The sequence below is a fragment of the Oryx dammah genome, unplaced genomic scaffold, assembly GCF_014754425.2.
Source record: "Oryx dammah isolate SB20612 unplaced genomic scaffold, SCBI_Odam_1.1 HiC_scaffold_9, whole genome shotgun sequence".
NCBI classification, from domain to species: domain Eukaryota; kingdom Metazoa; phylum Chordata; class Mammalia; order Artiodactyla; family Bovidae; genus Oryx; species Oryx dammah.
In genome coordinates this window covers 26,202,589-26,218,235 of record NW_024070193.1, presented here as the reverse complement: position 1 = coordinate 26,218,235, position 15,647 = coordinate 26,202,589, and the positions used below count along the sequence as shown (strand labels likewise).

The 15,647-nt window shown below is 40.1% G+C and overlaps 1 protein-coding gene across 1 annotated transcript in view; it reads left to right on the top strand.

The window, feature by feature from the left end:
- SUCLG2 (succinate-CoA ligase GDP-forming subunit beta) overlaps positions 1-12,243 on the top strand; it is a 283,370-nt gene extending 271,127 nt beyond the window's left edge. The window contains exon 11 of the mRNA XM_040246535.1: positions 11,163-12,243. Coding sequence (XP_040102469.1) covers positions 11,163-11,278 — 116 coding nt within the window. The 3' untranslated portion in view covers positions 11,279-12,243. The remainder of the gene's footprint in view (positions 1-11,162) is intronic.
- The last annotated feature ends 3,404 nt before the right edge of the window (positions 12,244-15,647 follow it).

Genomic DNA, 15,647 nt, shown 5'->3' with positions numbered 1-15,647 from the left:
GACCTCCTCTATCTGATTGTCACTCGGAAGAATAATGAAGGAGGATCAAGGGCACAGGGACAGTGAACATTTGAGGAGGAAGCTGCTGCTTTATAGAATTTGGTTTGTTTCCACTGACCTCTCCTATCCTGGGGAAAATGAAAAAAAGACTCAATTACTCAAAACAGGGATCGAAGTATTTTAGGATTTATGAGCCATGCTGTTTCTGTCACAGGTCCTCAGCTCCGCCACTGGAGCACAAAAGCGGCCGTCGACGATCTGTAAATGAATCACTTTGGCTGTGTTCCACTGAAACTTTATTTATGGGCACTGAAATTTGAATTTCATGTAATTTTCATGTATCACAAAATATTATTCTGATTTTTTCCCAACTGTCTAAAAAATGTAAAAACTATTCTCAGCTCACAGGTGGTACAAAAAGAGGAAGCAGCCTGAGTTTGTCCCCCAGGCCATTGCACCAGCCTGAGACACAGACCTGTCATGGTTTGCTGGTTGTTCGGATACTTCGTCTCAAGTCTCTGGACCTCAGTTTCCTCTAGTGAGAACAAGGGACTGATCCCAAAGGAGCCCTGAGAGTCCTTCTGGCACTAAATGGCCAAGACTGCGGGGTTGTCGTGCGGTTTTATAGTCAGACAAACCTAGGTTCTAGCCTGGGGTTTGCTGAGGGACGTTGGGCAAGTTCCTAAGCCCCCTAGTGCCTCAGTTGCCTTGTTTGTAGAGTGGGGATAGCAGTGTCAGCTTTAGGGTTGCTGTGAAGATTCAACCAATAGGGTACTTGTGAACCCCTCTACTGACGTGTCCATGAACATTTATTATACCTAATATATAGTAAGTGCTAACTATTGTATTAAAAATAACTTGTATTAATTGTAATAACTATTTTTTTTTAGAAAAAGCTGAATTCCTATTAAAATAATACTTTTTAAAACTAGAGAGAAGTTTTCTTCACAGCCCTGTGTTAAAAAGCTGGCCTAAGTGGTGTGGAGGGGCTGCACCTTTTGAACAAAGCCCTGTAATTAGAGTCCACTACTGTTATCTTCTCTCCCATGTAATGAAAACAAGGAACAAATTTTGATAAACTAACTTTGCATCTCTGTATACAGCTCTCTCACTCCACCCAGTGGCAGGAAGTAAGTGGTAAATCATGTGGAAGAGATGGGAAATTTTTTAAAATTTTAATAATTATTATTGTTCTTTTTCTAATATTCTCTACCAATAGAGCAAGATTTCATTTTAGACTCAGTCCCCTGTGACTCTCTATTGCTGTTTTTAAAGCCTGCAGTGGTAGGTAACCATTTAGCTGAGTGGCTTTCAACAGGCAAATATTAAGAAGTGCCTGAACTTCGACCAGCACAAGTTGATCAGTATCTGTACAGGTGGTTATTTAAAGTGTTGTCCTGCAGCCTCATTAAAAAGAAACCCAGCCTTTAATAAATATTAGAGAATATCAGCAGCACAATTTAAATGTGGGAAAGAGATCAATTTCGTTTGTAATTGTGTGCAAAGGCATAAACAGTCTGTTTGGAACTCTTGATTCCGTGTCACAGTTTAGCAGCCATGATGGTTTCTATTTAGAAATAAGGATGGGAAGGGAATGTGGAGTAGGTGTCTGCCACTTGGTGAATCAAGAAGAAACTAAGCTGAAGTACTCACATGATATCATTAACAAAAAGAATCTGCAGACTAGCAAGCATTTGTTGAAGTCTCCCTCCGTTCCCCTCATCATTTCCAATGACCTTGTTTCAGTGATGGCTGTTCTTTCTCACCATCTTCTTTGCATCTCCACTTGCCCTTCCAGCTGCTCTCAGAACCAGAATGAGGAAGTGATTTGTAATTCCTCTCCAAGCCTTGGGCTGCAGGGCCTGCCCTGGTTTTGCTTCTCCCTGGCCTGTCCCTAGCCCTGCCAGCCAAGGAGAAATCGACCAGGGTGCTGAAAGGGAGATGCTGGCAGGGTCAGGGTAGGGCTGCTGTGGAAGAAACTTGGCATGCTCACTTCATTCCCCCTCATTCTCTCTGTTTGACTCTTCGTCTCTCTTTGTCCTTCATTCTCTTAGTCATCTCAATCTCTAGTCTCCTCTTTCATCCATTCTGTCTCTCATTCTCCTTTGTTTGTTTGTTTGTTTGTTTTTTGGTCTCTTTCCTCTTCTCCCTCTCTGTTTATCTTGTCTCTCTGTCTCTCCCTCCTGTCTCTCTGTCTCTTTCTTTTCGACTCTCCTGCCCCTGGCTCTGCCACGCCCTCCATCTCATCTGTTGCGTGTGTGTTTCTCTCTTTCTTAATCTGTTTCTGACGCCACCACCCCCCAACCTTGTGTGACAGATTTTCATTTGACCAAGGCTCCTCTGTATATTTCCCCTTTCTCCTCATAGTCCTATACCTCAGCTTTCTATTCCACTGCGAGATTCTCTTCTAAAACTGCTTGGCTCTGAGCTTGCCTAGTATGTGCTTCATAATTAAGACTGCAATTGAAGTGTAACTGCAAGTATAATTAAATTCACTTTAGTGGATCCTGGAATTATGAAGAAATTAGGCCTTTTGATATGGCCCTGCAGGAGCAGCTAGAAGGAGAGAAGGACCCTGTATTAGTGTGGAGCTGCCCTATCCACTCTGTTACCCTGGCCACCACCTCTGGTTGTTAACCTTGAGCACAGTGACCTCATATGCCTGGACAGCTAGAAGTGGCAGCAGCTTGGAGCCTCCCTCAAGGACACTCAACACAGCCAGCTGCTATGTGGCCCTTCTTAGAAAGAGGGGCCAGTGAAAGCATCTGAGGGCTCAGAAAGCTCAGAAACAACCCTCTTCATTTTCCCTGAGGCCATTTGGGTTTTTTATTTCAACCTCATAAAAAGAGTTATCTTGGGGTGTTGGGCCAGCAAGGCGCTCAGAAGAGGAGTTACCCACACTTGCTGCTTGAAGTTCACGTTGTATGGTTGGGCCTGTCCATGGTTATTCAGTCCATGCACAGACACATCCTTTGTGGGGGACACTGTGCCTGGAGGTACACGGTGAGCAAACCTGAGCAATGGCAGCCCTTCCAAAGCGTATGTTTAGTGGGGACAAGAGCAATATCAGTAAGCAGTCCTGATAGTGCTGGGATTTTAGATGTACAAAGTATTTGGGAAGTTTATTTTCCAATCCACTACTCTAGGATGGGGGTTGAGATGTGGTGACAAGAAAGCATCCCCAAAGAAATGTTATTTAAAAAGATAGTTCACGGACATATGGCGTTCTCCAAGCAGAGAGGGCAGCAGAGCTCAGGGTAGAGGCCATAGCAGGCTTGTCTGCAGGTTCACAGGTTTCTCTGTCAGTCATTTTCCTTCTTGGGTATATCTGGTGCTAAGTTGGATGCTGAAAAGGGTATTAATTCAGGAACTGGCTAGTTGGTTATAAGGAAGAACAACCCATTTATCAGGAGGTATAATGCATATCAGGAGTATGCAGTATTCATGCATACTCACGGAAAGGAAGGTGAACCAACAGTTCTCTCAGTGGATGGGGGCCGTAATAAAGCCGGCCCACAGGAAGAGCAGGGTCTGAGTTGGAGGCAGACCTCAGGAACATCATTTCAGCCCTTGGTCTCTTCACTTGACTCTCCATCTTCTGCGTATTTGCACTGTCTTTCTCTCATCTGCCTACCTATGACTAGAAGTCCTTTTCATGCTACTACTTTCTCTTTCGTGGAAACCACCCATTGAGATTCTCTACGGAGCAAATCTAATTGGACTAATGACCATGGTCTGTATTTGGACCGCCCTTGGGTCAGGTGCAAGGAAGTGTCTTGGAAGCAGTCAAGGTCTGCCTTGGGGCAGAAAATATGCCATGGTCCCTCATAGAGCAGGGACTGTGGGGACAGAAGGTTTAGCCAAAAGAGCAGACATCCTAGTTGTACATGATCCTTGTTCTTGAATAATTTATAGCCTCGTTGAGGTTCTGATGATCTCATGCATGGGAAAGGGCTCCGTGTTTTAAATGTCAAACAAGAGTCACTGGGAAATCAAAATAGAGTCCAGAAAGCAAAGGATTTTGAAACTGAATTCTGCCAGTCAGTCACTAAGCCTCAGTGCTCTTGGCTTAAAAAAAAAGAAAAAGAAAAAGAACTGATTTATAAACATTGAACTCAAGGGTTTATTTAGAAACATCAAATTCACAAGTTCCTTTTAAGGGTCAGGTAAAGTAATATGGGAAGACTTTGTAAACCAGATGTTTTATTGTTGTTGTTATAAGAATGATGATGACAGATGTTTACAAAATCATAAGAGGGACTTATTCAGGTATCAGAATGGTTGTGTCAAGAATTATTTGAATGTTCATTCCACTGCTTCCTATTACTAGCCATACTTACTGGACTAGCCTTTAACTTATTTGTGCCTCAGTCCTCTCCTCTGTAAAAGGAAGATAATAGCAGCTATCTCAGGGTTTCTACTGAGGAACAGGGGAGCAAATATACTTAGAACCCCAGAGCAATGTGTGACCTGTGTGAAATGAAAGCTGCTTTCTACTTTTATTGTTGTTATCCCCACTCCTAGCAGAACTCTTTCAGTCCAGATACGCAGAGCTTGGTGTAGACCTGTATGTGGGTGAGACCTGTACCCACAAGAGGAGTCATATCGAGGAGAAGTAGATTAGAAGGTGAGGGATGTTCAGGCAGATAAGACTGCCTCTTGGGGTGATGCATGGGGATCTGGGGAGCTGTGTGTTGAGAAAGGAAGAGGGAGAATTCTGAGTCTCTTGTAGCATAATGTAGATTTTTCTTCTCTGAAGCCCAGGTGGAGAGAGTGTTCTAAGTCCATATCTCTGTTGAAGGAGATAAAAATTTCCATCTTTAACTTTCATTGACCTCCTAGTCCAAAGACTGATTCGATTCTGTGTCTGTCAAGACTGATTCACTCTCTACCACTACTGTTATACATAAGCCTGCAGATTAAGGTTGGAATCCTTTAGCCTGGTACCAACACTTGCCACAGTCTGATCCCCTGTCCTACTTTTCAGCCTCTGGGACCTTGGCTGAAACTTTACCAAATGAATCAAAATGCACATTGAGGTTGTTCTTAATCAAACAGTAAATCTTTTCATCTGCATTAGTTGAGTTCTAGTGTGAAACAAACTGCCCCAAAATTTAGCTGCCGCTCTTGCCTGGAAAATCCTATGGATGGAGGAGCCTTGTAGGCTGCAGTCTATGAGGTCATGAAGAGTCAGACACAACTGAGCGACTTCACTTTCACATTTCACTTTCATGCATTGGAGAAGGAAATGGCAACCCACTCCAGTGTTCTTGCCTGGAGAATCCCAGGGACAAGGGAGCCTGGTGGGTTGCCATCTATGAGGTCGTGCAGTCGGACACAACTGAAGCAACTTAGCAGCAGCAGCAGCACAAAAAACATTGACCATCTTACAGTTTCTTTGGTGCAGAATCCAGCGCTGGTTCAGCTCTGTCCTCTGGCTCAAGATCTCTCTCAAGTCCAATCACTGTGTCAGCCAGGACTGGGGTCCTGTTGCAGCTTGCCTCGTGGGGGTGGCGGGAACGGAGCTTGTTGCCTGTAGGCACACTCACACAGTTGTTGGTGGGGTGCAGCTCTTTATGGGTTGTTGGAATGAACAACAACCTTCCTTGGTGCCTGCTGGCTGGAGACTGCCCTCAGTCCTTTGCATTGTGAGTTTCCCCATGGGGCAGCCCATAGCCCATAGCATGGCAGTTGGTTTCATTAGAGTGAACAAAAAGAAAATCAGAGGAAGCAAGACCGCAGTGATGGACTTAGTCTCAGAAGTGACCTTCCATCACTTTTGCTATATTCTTCCCCTTTAGAGGCAGGCCACTGCTCCAGCCTGTACTCAAGGGGCATGAACACCAAAAGGTCGTAGTCAGTCATCTGAGAACCATTTTAGAAGCTGCCACCCACACTTAACACAATAGTATGTTAATTAAAGTAATGCTTGTGACATATGTATACCTATGGCTGATTCATGCTGATACATAGCAGAAATCAACACAATATTGTAAAGAAATATCCTTCATCGAAAATGAATGATTTTTTAAAATATAAATTTATTTTAATTGGCGGTTAATTACTTTACAATATTGTATTGGTTTTGCCATACATCAACATGAATCTGCCACAGGTATACATGTGTTCCCCATCCTGAACCCCCCTCCCTCCTCCCTCCCCGTACCATCCCTCTGGGTCATCCCAGTGTACCAGCCCCAAGCATCCTGTATCATGCATCGAACATGGACTGGCGATTCGTTTCATATATGATATTTTACATGTTTCAATGCCATTCTCCCAAATCATCCCACCCTCTCCCTCTCCCACAGAGTCCAAAAGACTGTTCGATACATCTGTGTCTCTTGCTGTCTCGTATACAGGGTTATCGTTACCATCTTTCTATATTCCATATATATGCGTTAGTATACTGTATTGGTGTTTTTCTTTCTGGCTTACTTCACTCTGTATAATCGGCTCCAGTTTCATCCATCTCATTAGAACTGATTCAAATGTATTCTTTCTAATGGCTGAGTAATACTTCACTGTGTATATATACCACAGCTTTCTTATCCATTCATCTGCTGATGGACATCTAGGTTGCTTCCATGTCCTGGCTATTATAAATAGTGCTGCGATGGACATTGGGGTACATGTGTCTCTTTCAATTCTGGTTTTCTTGGTGTGTATGCCCAGCAGTGGGATTGCTGGGTCATAAGGCAGTTCTATTTCCAGTTTTTTAAGGAATCTCCACACTGTTCTCCATAGTGGCTGTACTAGTTTGCATTCCCACCAACAGTGTAAGAGGGTTTGCTTTTCTCCACACCCTCTCCAGCATTTATTGCTTGTAGACTTTTGGATCGCAGCCATTCTGACTGGTGTGAAATGGTACCTCATTGTGGTTTTGATTTGCATTTCTCTGATAATGAGTGATGTTGTTTGGATCGCAGCCATTCTGACTGGTGTGAAATGGTACCTCATTGTGGTTTTGATTTGCATTTCTCTGATAATGAGTGATGTTGAGCATCTTTTCATGTGTTTGTTAGCCATCTGTATGTCTTCTTTGGAGAAATATCTGTTTAGTTCTTTGGCCCATTTTTTGATTGGGTCGTTTATTTTTCTGGAATTGAGCTGCAGGAGTTGCTTGTATATTTTTGAGATTAATTCTTTGTCAGTTGCTTCATTTGCTATTATTTTCTCCCATTCTGAAGGCTGTCTTTTCACCTTGCTTATAGTTTCCTTTGTTGTGCAGAAGCTTTTAATTTTAATTAGACCCCATTTGTTTATTTTTGCTTTTATTTCCAATATTCTGGGAGGTGGGTCATAGAGGATCCTGCTTGTGATGTATGTCGGAGAGTGTTTTACCTGTGTTCTCTTCCAGGAGTTTTATAGTTTCTGGTCTTATGTTTAGATCTTTAAGGATATCCTCTAGACAAGAAACACAAAAAGGGTGTATAAACTCAAACCCAAAACAATAACGTAAGTGGCAACGGGATCATACTTATCAACAATTACCTTAAATGTAAATGGGTTGACCGCCCCAACCAAAAGACAAAGACTGGCTGAATGGATACAAAAACAAGACCCCTATATATATTGTCTACAAGAGACCCACCTCAAAACAGGGGACACATACAGACTGAAAGTGAAGGGCTGGAAAAAGGTTTTCCATGCAAATACAGACCAAAAGAAAGCAGGTGTAGCAATACTCATATCAGATAAAATAGACTTTAAAACAAAGTCTGTGAAAAGAGCAAAGAAGGATAATACATAATGATCAAAGGATCAATCCAAGAAGAAGATATAACAATTATAAATATATATGCACCCAACATAGGAGCACCACAATATGTAAGACAAATGTTAACAAGTATGAAAGGGGAAATTAACAATAACACAATAATAGTGGGAGAATTTAATACCCCACTCACACCTATGGATAGATCAACTAAACAGAAAATTAACAAGGAAACACAAACTTTAAATGATATAATAGACCAGTTAGACCCAATTGAGATCTATAGGACATTTCACCCCAAAACAATGAATTTCACCTTTTTCTCAAGTGCACACGGAACCTTATCCAGGACAGATCACATCCTGGGCCATAAATCTAGCCTTGGTAAATTCAAAAAAATTGAAATGATTCCAAGCATCTTTTCTGACCACAATGCATTAAGATTAGATCTCAATTACAGGAGAAAAACTATTAAAAATTCCAACATATGGAGGCTGAACAACATGCTGCTGAATAACTAACAAATCACAGAAGAAATCAAAAAAGAAATAAAAATATGCATAGAAACAAATGAAAATGAAAACACAACAACCCAAAACCTATGGGACACTATAAAAGCAGTGTTAAGGGGAAAGTTCATAGCAATACAGGCATAACTCAAGAAACAAGGAAAAAGTCAAATAAATAACCTAACTCTACACCTAAAGCAACTAGAAAAGGAAGAAATGAAGAACCCCAGGGTTAGTAGAAGGAAAGAAATCTTAAAAATCAGGGCAGAAATAAATGCAAAAGAAACAAAAGAGACCATAGCAGAAATCAGCAAAGATAAATGAATTTTTTATAAAAATGTAATGCTCACTCCTGTAACAACAGATATGTTCAGAAGCAATATAGTAAGCTTTTCGTTCTGATTCATACGAAGTCAGAGAGGATGAGGAGCCGGGTGCTTGGCTCTGCAGGGTTACCCAAACATGGATGCTAAGGGAGTCATTGTCATCTGAAAAAAAGCTGCCATCCAATATTTTTCTGGCTGGCAACATTTCAGAAGGCAGACAAGGAAAACAGAGGAAATACAGAGAGTAAAAGTGGAAGAAACTTCACAGGCACGTGTTTCATTGCTGCTGCTGCTGCTGCTGAGTCGCTTCAGTCGTGTCCGACTCTGTGCTATTCACAGTATATTGACCAGGACTCAGTCACACGACCCCCCTCCCCAACCTGGAACGGGGCCTGGGAATTCCAGTTCCTCTTTGGCAGCTCTTTCCCAGCATTAGCTCCCCACTGTAGCAGAGGAGCATGGAGCTTTGGTAAACAGCCAGCCACCACTGCCACAGAGACTGCCATTTACAGAATGCTTTCACACCTATTATTTGGTTCTCATGGCGATCTCTGCTACCAGCATTATTTTCCTCATTTTAAAGATAGGAAAACAGACTAGTATGCCTTTAGGACATAATTAGAACAGGATTCAGGTACCATCTCTGCCTCTTACAACCTGTGTGACTGTAGAGAAGTTTTTTAACCTCTCTGTGCCTCAGTTATCTCATCTGTGAAATAGGTACAACCAGACCTATCCAGATTCATTGTAAAGTTTTCATGTGTCACATGTAAATCCCTTAGCACTGTACCTGACATATGCTTAATCAATATTCATTGTGAGGAAGATGATCACAGTATTATGTCTGAAGATTAAGAAGTTGATGCTCAAAGGATTTAAATGATTTATCCAAAACTACACAATTAATACATGACAGAGTCAGGATGGGAGTCTAGGGATTTTAAGTAACAACTTCCCTATGTTTTAAGTTCTTGCGTGTCATGGAGTCCATTCATCAGTTTCCTGTGTAAGGTGGCCCCACATCAGCCTTGAGCCAAAGACACAGTGTCCAATGTCCCCTTCAACACTGCTTTGGTGGACCCAGTGTGCCAGGAGAATCAGTACTATACTGCCTTCTCAGCTCAATTGTACCTCCTTAATTCCTGCCTTTGCCTTTGGTATGAAACATGCTGACCAAGCATCTCCTTTTTATTTGTACTCTGAGGTCCTCCAAGGACTATATTTCAAGGTCTTTGTTTATAAATAGGCTCTGTCTTACTAACTAGATAAAAGCACTGGAGATGATATAAGATATTTCATTAGACACTTAAATTTTATCACATTTCTCCCAGGGGCTTGTTCACATTGAATAGAACAGAGTGGTGTTTTGCATGTTAAATAGTCACTGAAGAGCACAATTAGGTGGGGTGGTTTGGCCTGCATCTGCTATAGATCCACCAGAAATGGCCAAGAGATGTCATTAGAGGTTACAGTGCTCATTTTCATGGCTTCTGCCATTTTATTAGGTAGAATGAGGATGAAGCATAAAGGGACACTTTGAATACTGTCACTGTCTCCAGGCAGTGGATTTGAGCCAGTGAGCAGATTCTCTAACTTCAGATCTCAGATTAGCTCATGACTCAGATGTTTTGTTTCAAGAGATTAAGACAAAGGACTTCTGGAATGAGCCAAAACTACATTAAATTCACTTGAGTGTGTGGATTACCAGCAGCAATTTTAGCTTTTATCAGGGAAAAAATGTCCATTAGTCTCTTGAAAATCCTCTTTCATCTTTTTTTGTAGCTGGACTATCACTTGATACAGGTTTTGTCACATCATCTGTCCTGTCTGTGACATTGATTAGAATCTGTTTTTTTAATTTTCTTCCTGGTGAAAAGCTATAAGTAGATTCATCCTGAGCATCTTCCTGTGTTACTGCCATACTCCATATCATTCTAATGCCCTGACTTACCAGTCTCTTGCTAATTTTTGTGTGCACAAAGTTTTCTTCTTTATATTCCATATTCAGACTATCCAGTCAAAAGATATGTCTATTTCAGAAGATTTTCCTCTTTCAAACTAGTTGAACAAGTGGTTGTTAATCTGTGTTCATGATCTTCTAAGAACCTCATTATTTCAGTTTTTTTTAATGCCAGAGAAAATAGAGACAATGTCTTTTTAATGCCAGGCATTTGAATTAACAAGAGGAAAAAAATAAATTTGTCATCTAAATATATCTGAATAGCCAGATCTAGATCATAAAAAAATGACCTGAATTGTAATTAAATGGTGTTAGAAGATTCAGGCGGTCTTCCCAGGTGGTAAAGCACCCATCTGCCAATGCAGGAGATGCAAGAGATGCAGGTTCTATCCCTGAGTCAAGAAGATCCCCTGGAGGAGGACATGGCAACCCACTCCAGTATTCTTGCTTGGAGAATCCCATGGACAGAGGAGCCTGGCGGGCTACAGTCCATGGGGTCGCAAAGAGTCAGACACGACTAAAGCAACTTAGCATGCACGCATGTACAGGAGACTCAGGCATCTCACGAGTTCAGGTTGTATGAAACTTCCTGGGGCATCACCTTCAGTTCCATTTCAGTGACTGTACAACATCCCCCCACTCCCTTCCAGGAACCAATGTCCATGAGGCCCAGAACATTCTCAGTAACAGCGGACTCCCCATCACTTCAGCTGTCGACCTAGAGGATGCAGCCAAGAAAGCTGTGGCCAGCGTGGCTAAGAAGTGATGCCTTGCCCTGATCCTTCGGAAGAAGTGCACTTACCCATAAAAAGGGATGGTTCTCTCACCACTGTGAAGAAAATGGTTATTCCATTGGGGAAAAAGGGGGGGTGGGGAAGGGGAAGAGCAAGAATTACAAGTTTTTTGTTTAAAAAATCTAAATCTGTATTTTTTGAATAAGATGTCTAGACAACTTAATTTCTCTTATAGCCTTTATTAATTTAATCACCTGCGTTCTCATAATTTTCTGTCATAGTGAGTCAGCTCACCATTGTTTTGCCAATGGAGCAGTCTACAAGGCCAGACAGTGTGTGTGTATACAGCATTTGAGATCAGGCCCTGGTTCATTTGTAGCTATTTTGGTGAACATTTGTATTGTGTTTAAAAAAAAAAAAATGCATGCTGTAAAAAAAAAGTCAGACAAGATTACATTGAACAGATTTGCCATCAAAAAGGTGCAGCTAAGACACTGAAACAAGTAGCTGTTATAAACTGCAAGCATTTTTACTATTTTGAATTCCAACATGTTTAGAAGATCCATGAAATGTATTTTACAATGGAAGATTCATAATTAATACCACATACATGTATCCTACCATTTGCCTTAATATTGAATATGCTGTTTACCTCATACTAAAAATGAAGCCAGAAGCCTTACTTGTGATTTTGGAGTAGAAGTTCTCTTTTAACATCAGAACTGAAGGTTGATTCTTATGGAAATCTCTGACTGAGTCATTTCAAGATGAGACAACACTGAAATCAAATTATGCTGTGAGTGTCACTGTCTTTTCTCCCTTCCTATTTTCCCCCTGAATCTACCACCTGGGAAAATGTAATTGAGAGAATGTGGCTTTTTTGCATAGTGTCCATTTTTGTGGTGGGAAAGAATGTGATTTAGGTTTGTGTTAAAATTTTGGTAAATTTTTATCTATATGTAAATTCGAATAAAATCCTCTGTTTTATAAACTCTAAGATCTGTGTATTTCTCATTTTAATCCATTTTATTCATCAATTTTTTTTCTTTTATTAAGATACTAGTGTCTTAGGCAATATAGCCAGAGATAGAAAATTTGGGTTGTCCCAGGATTATTCCAGTTCTACTCAACTTTTTCAGTGAATATATCTGTTAGGAGATTACTTAATCAAAGGATGAAAATTTTTATACACCCTGGAAGCCCAGGTAAGTGCCACAAATATCTGACAGTTAATACATGGCCTTAGTTTGCATAGCATTGTAGGAAATATTCAGATATAATCTCACTTATGTGGCTCAAGTTCCAACATTAGCTGTTTTCCTCTCAATGTACAAATGTGTCACAGACCATACTTTTTTAACCAGTTTGTACGTTGTTCTCAAAACCTTCATATCTGGACAGAAGTTAAAACACCATTGTTTTATAGATCTGTGTTTATCATGGAGGAAGAACTCATTTTATAGATCGGTTTTACATCCTTTATTAATTGTTACACAGTACATGAAAAATATTAACAGTGTCTTTTTAAGTGTGTTTCGATTGTGATAGCTTAACTAGTCAGTATTGTAAAAGAAATAATGTATACTCTATCAATTAGACAAAAACTACATATTTGAATCCTTTACCCTTTGTTAAGGCTTATGTTAATCTGGCTATGTATATGGATATTTCTAATCAATACAGTTTGGAGGAGGGGGTAAAGAAATGAAATCATTCGTGTGATTGTTAAATAATAACAAAAAACCCTTTGTTTTCAAAGATGTGGGAAGCCATATTTTCTTGGAAGCTCAAAGTATTGAGTTGATGTGGTTTGCGTAGTATCCCTGGTGCTGAACACAGTACAGTTTCCATGGATTTTTATGGAGTGAATTACTGGTATGTGTTAAGGCACAGCCACACAGACTGAGGGTACACAGGAGAATTGGGGGCAATTGGTGCTGTGGATCCGAAGCCTGTATATTACCTACTCCAATGTGTCCTGTATTTCTGACCTTCTGATGTCCCCTTCAAGTCTTCAGCTGTACTATATGTAAGGGTGAAAAATAATTTCCTGTAAATCTGATCAGTATTTGTTATACATGGCCCTATCCTAAACAAGAGTATCTATGAAAGGAAGAGAGTCTAAATACAGTACTCAAAGAAGCTTAAAGAGTAATATACACTTTTTACCCAAACTGCTTTGCATGTAAGATTTTAATGGGTTTGCTAGTCTATCCTGTCAGTCTCATAGAACCAGCATCAGATTTAGAGGGGATTGAAGTCCTGACCTTCCCACTTACCAACATTGACTTCCTTCCGTTGAACAACCTCTTGTATTTGTATAAGCTCTTTTGCAGTGGCAAAAAACCAACTCAAGCTTAAGAAAAATGGTTGAGAGGGGGGATTGATTTTGTTCTTGTAATTACAAAAGGCAGACATTTTCAGCTACAGTTAAGGCTAGATCCAGAAACTCAGAGCCTCAGAATGTGAACTCTGCATCTCAGAGATGCTAGTCTCTGTATTGGTTTCATTCTCAGATGGGCCATTTCCACAAGGTGGCAAAATGGCTGCCGGCCATCCCAGGTAGGTATTCTCAAAAGTTTGCATCCGTAAGAGAGAAAGAATGGGGCAGGGGGCAAGAAAGAGTAAAGAATGAAAGGAAGGGAAGGAAGGAGGGAGGGCGAAGGAAAAGGGAAGGAAGGAAGGAAGGTTGGTTCTCTCCTGGCAATTCTAAGAAACATCCCAGAATGTAGATGACGATTTTAGGTCAGAAACTTACCTCTGAACCAGTCCTCTGGTCAAGAGTTTACAGGGCTCTGATAAGTCCTCTCTGGGTTAAATCCCCACTTGTTAGCCTGATAATGAGACCACCCTCATTCAAACTACCAGAGCTGAGAGTAAGAAAAGGAAGGGGTAATTCCATAAGAAACTCGAGGATCTAATAAGAAGAAACAGTGTTTTCTGGAAAGGAAAAATAAGAGATTACCACACTCATCATCCATAGAGCACTGACGTTGAACAAGTTGCTCTATAAGGACTCTTCCAACTCTGAAATGTCATGATTTTATTTTATTAATTTCTCATCATTTCTTGGCAGTCCATTCTTAACCTATGCATACAAGTTACCAAGTTTTTTGAATAGATGCTGCTTGAGTCATCTAAATATTTGACCTTGATTTATTTGTCTAGAACAGTAATGTGAACTTAAGAAGTAATGGCATTGAGGCTCTTAGCTCAATTTTGGTTTTCTATTTAAGTTTTAATTCAACTCATGAATTAGTAAAATAGGTAGGAAACTTTGAATGACCTTATTAGATCTATGAATCATTTAATTTGTTATTTTACAGTTTATATACTGTGACCATCCTTCTCAGTTTGCTATCAGCTGAAAATAAAGGTATTGTCCTAAAGAATTATATTATTTATATTCGATGTCTTAATAAAAATGAGAAGAAAAAATGTTTTGACATTTCTAAATTAAACATTTAAAACTGATTATTTGTAGGATACAGTGTATGTTCAAATAAAATAAATGAAAAAATCATATAATCATGGTAAAAAATACTGTGAAGAAGAGCAGGAAAAGCTATGTTCTTCCATGTCCTTCTACATATGAAGTTGGCAGATGTAGGCCTGAGGGACTATATAGTTTTATTGACACAACCATGCCATTTATTTACATTCTGTGGTGGTTTTCATGCCACACCAGCAGAATTAAGTAACTGTGATAGAAAATTCATGGCCGTAGACCATTTACTCTGGACCTTTACAGAAAAAGTTTGTCAACCCCTTCTCTATATTAAAAAAAAAAAAAATTACAGTATTATCCTCACAATGACAGCCCAGATTATTGTTTCTAAATCTGGGAAAGGCAGATTTAGGCATTAAAGTGAAACAAGTAAATAAGTAGAAAATAGGATCTCTGACCTTTGCATTTTAAACCCAATGAAAATTGATTTGTCTACAAAAGGACTTTTGCCAATGAATACCTTTTTAACTATGTTACTTTGTTTCTTTCCATCACCCCAAGAAGTGCCTGCACATAGCTTGGTGTGCTTCTGAGATATGCTATTCTTAACTACTTACAGGTGTGTTGGAATAACATCAAATCATGGCTATGAATATTGAACTCCCAAAGATCTGTGTCTATTGAGTCATACTCAAAGTGGTCCTTGCTAATTTTTGTACATAATTTAATCTTGGGGTCCTGGGAAGATGGTAAGAAGGCAAAGAAAAATTATTTCGGTGCACCTGATGTCTGCAATGTTGCTATAAAGGCATTATTACATTTTACCTTGAGGAACAGTAGCAAAGTGAGATAAAGTTGCTCTGCTAAAATTACATAGTTAGTGGCAAGAATTTAGGCTTCTAGGCTCCTGCTTTCCACTGAGTTCTGTCAGTTCTAGTGCATCATTGTTCAGT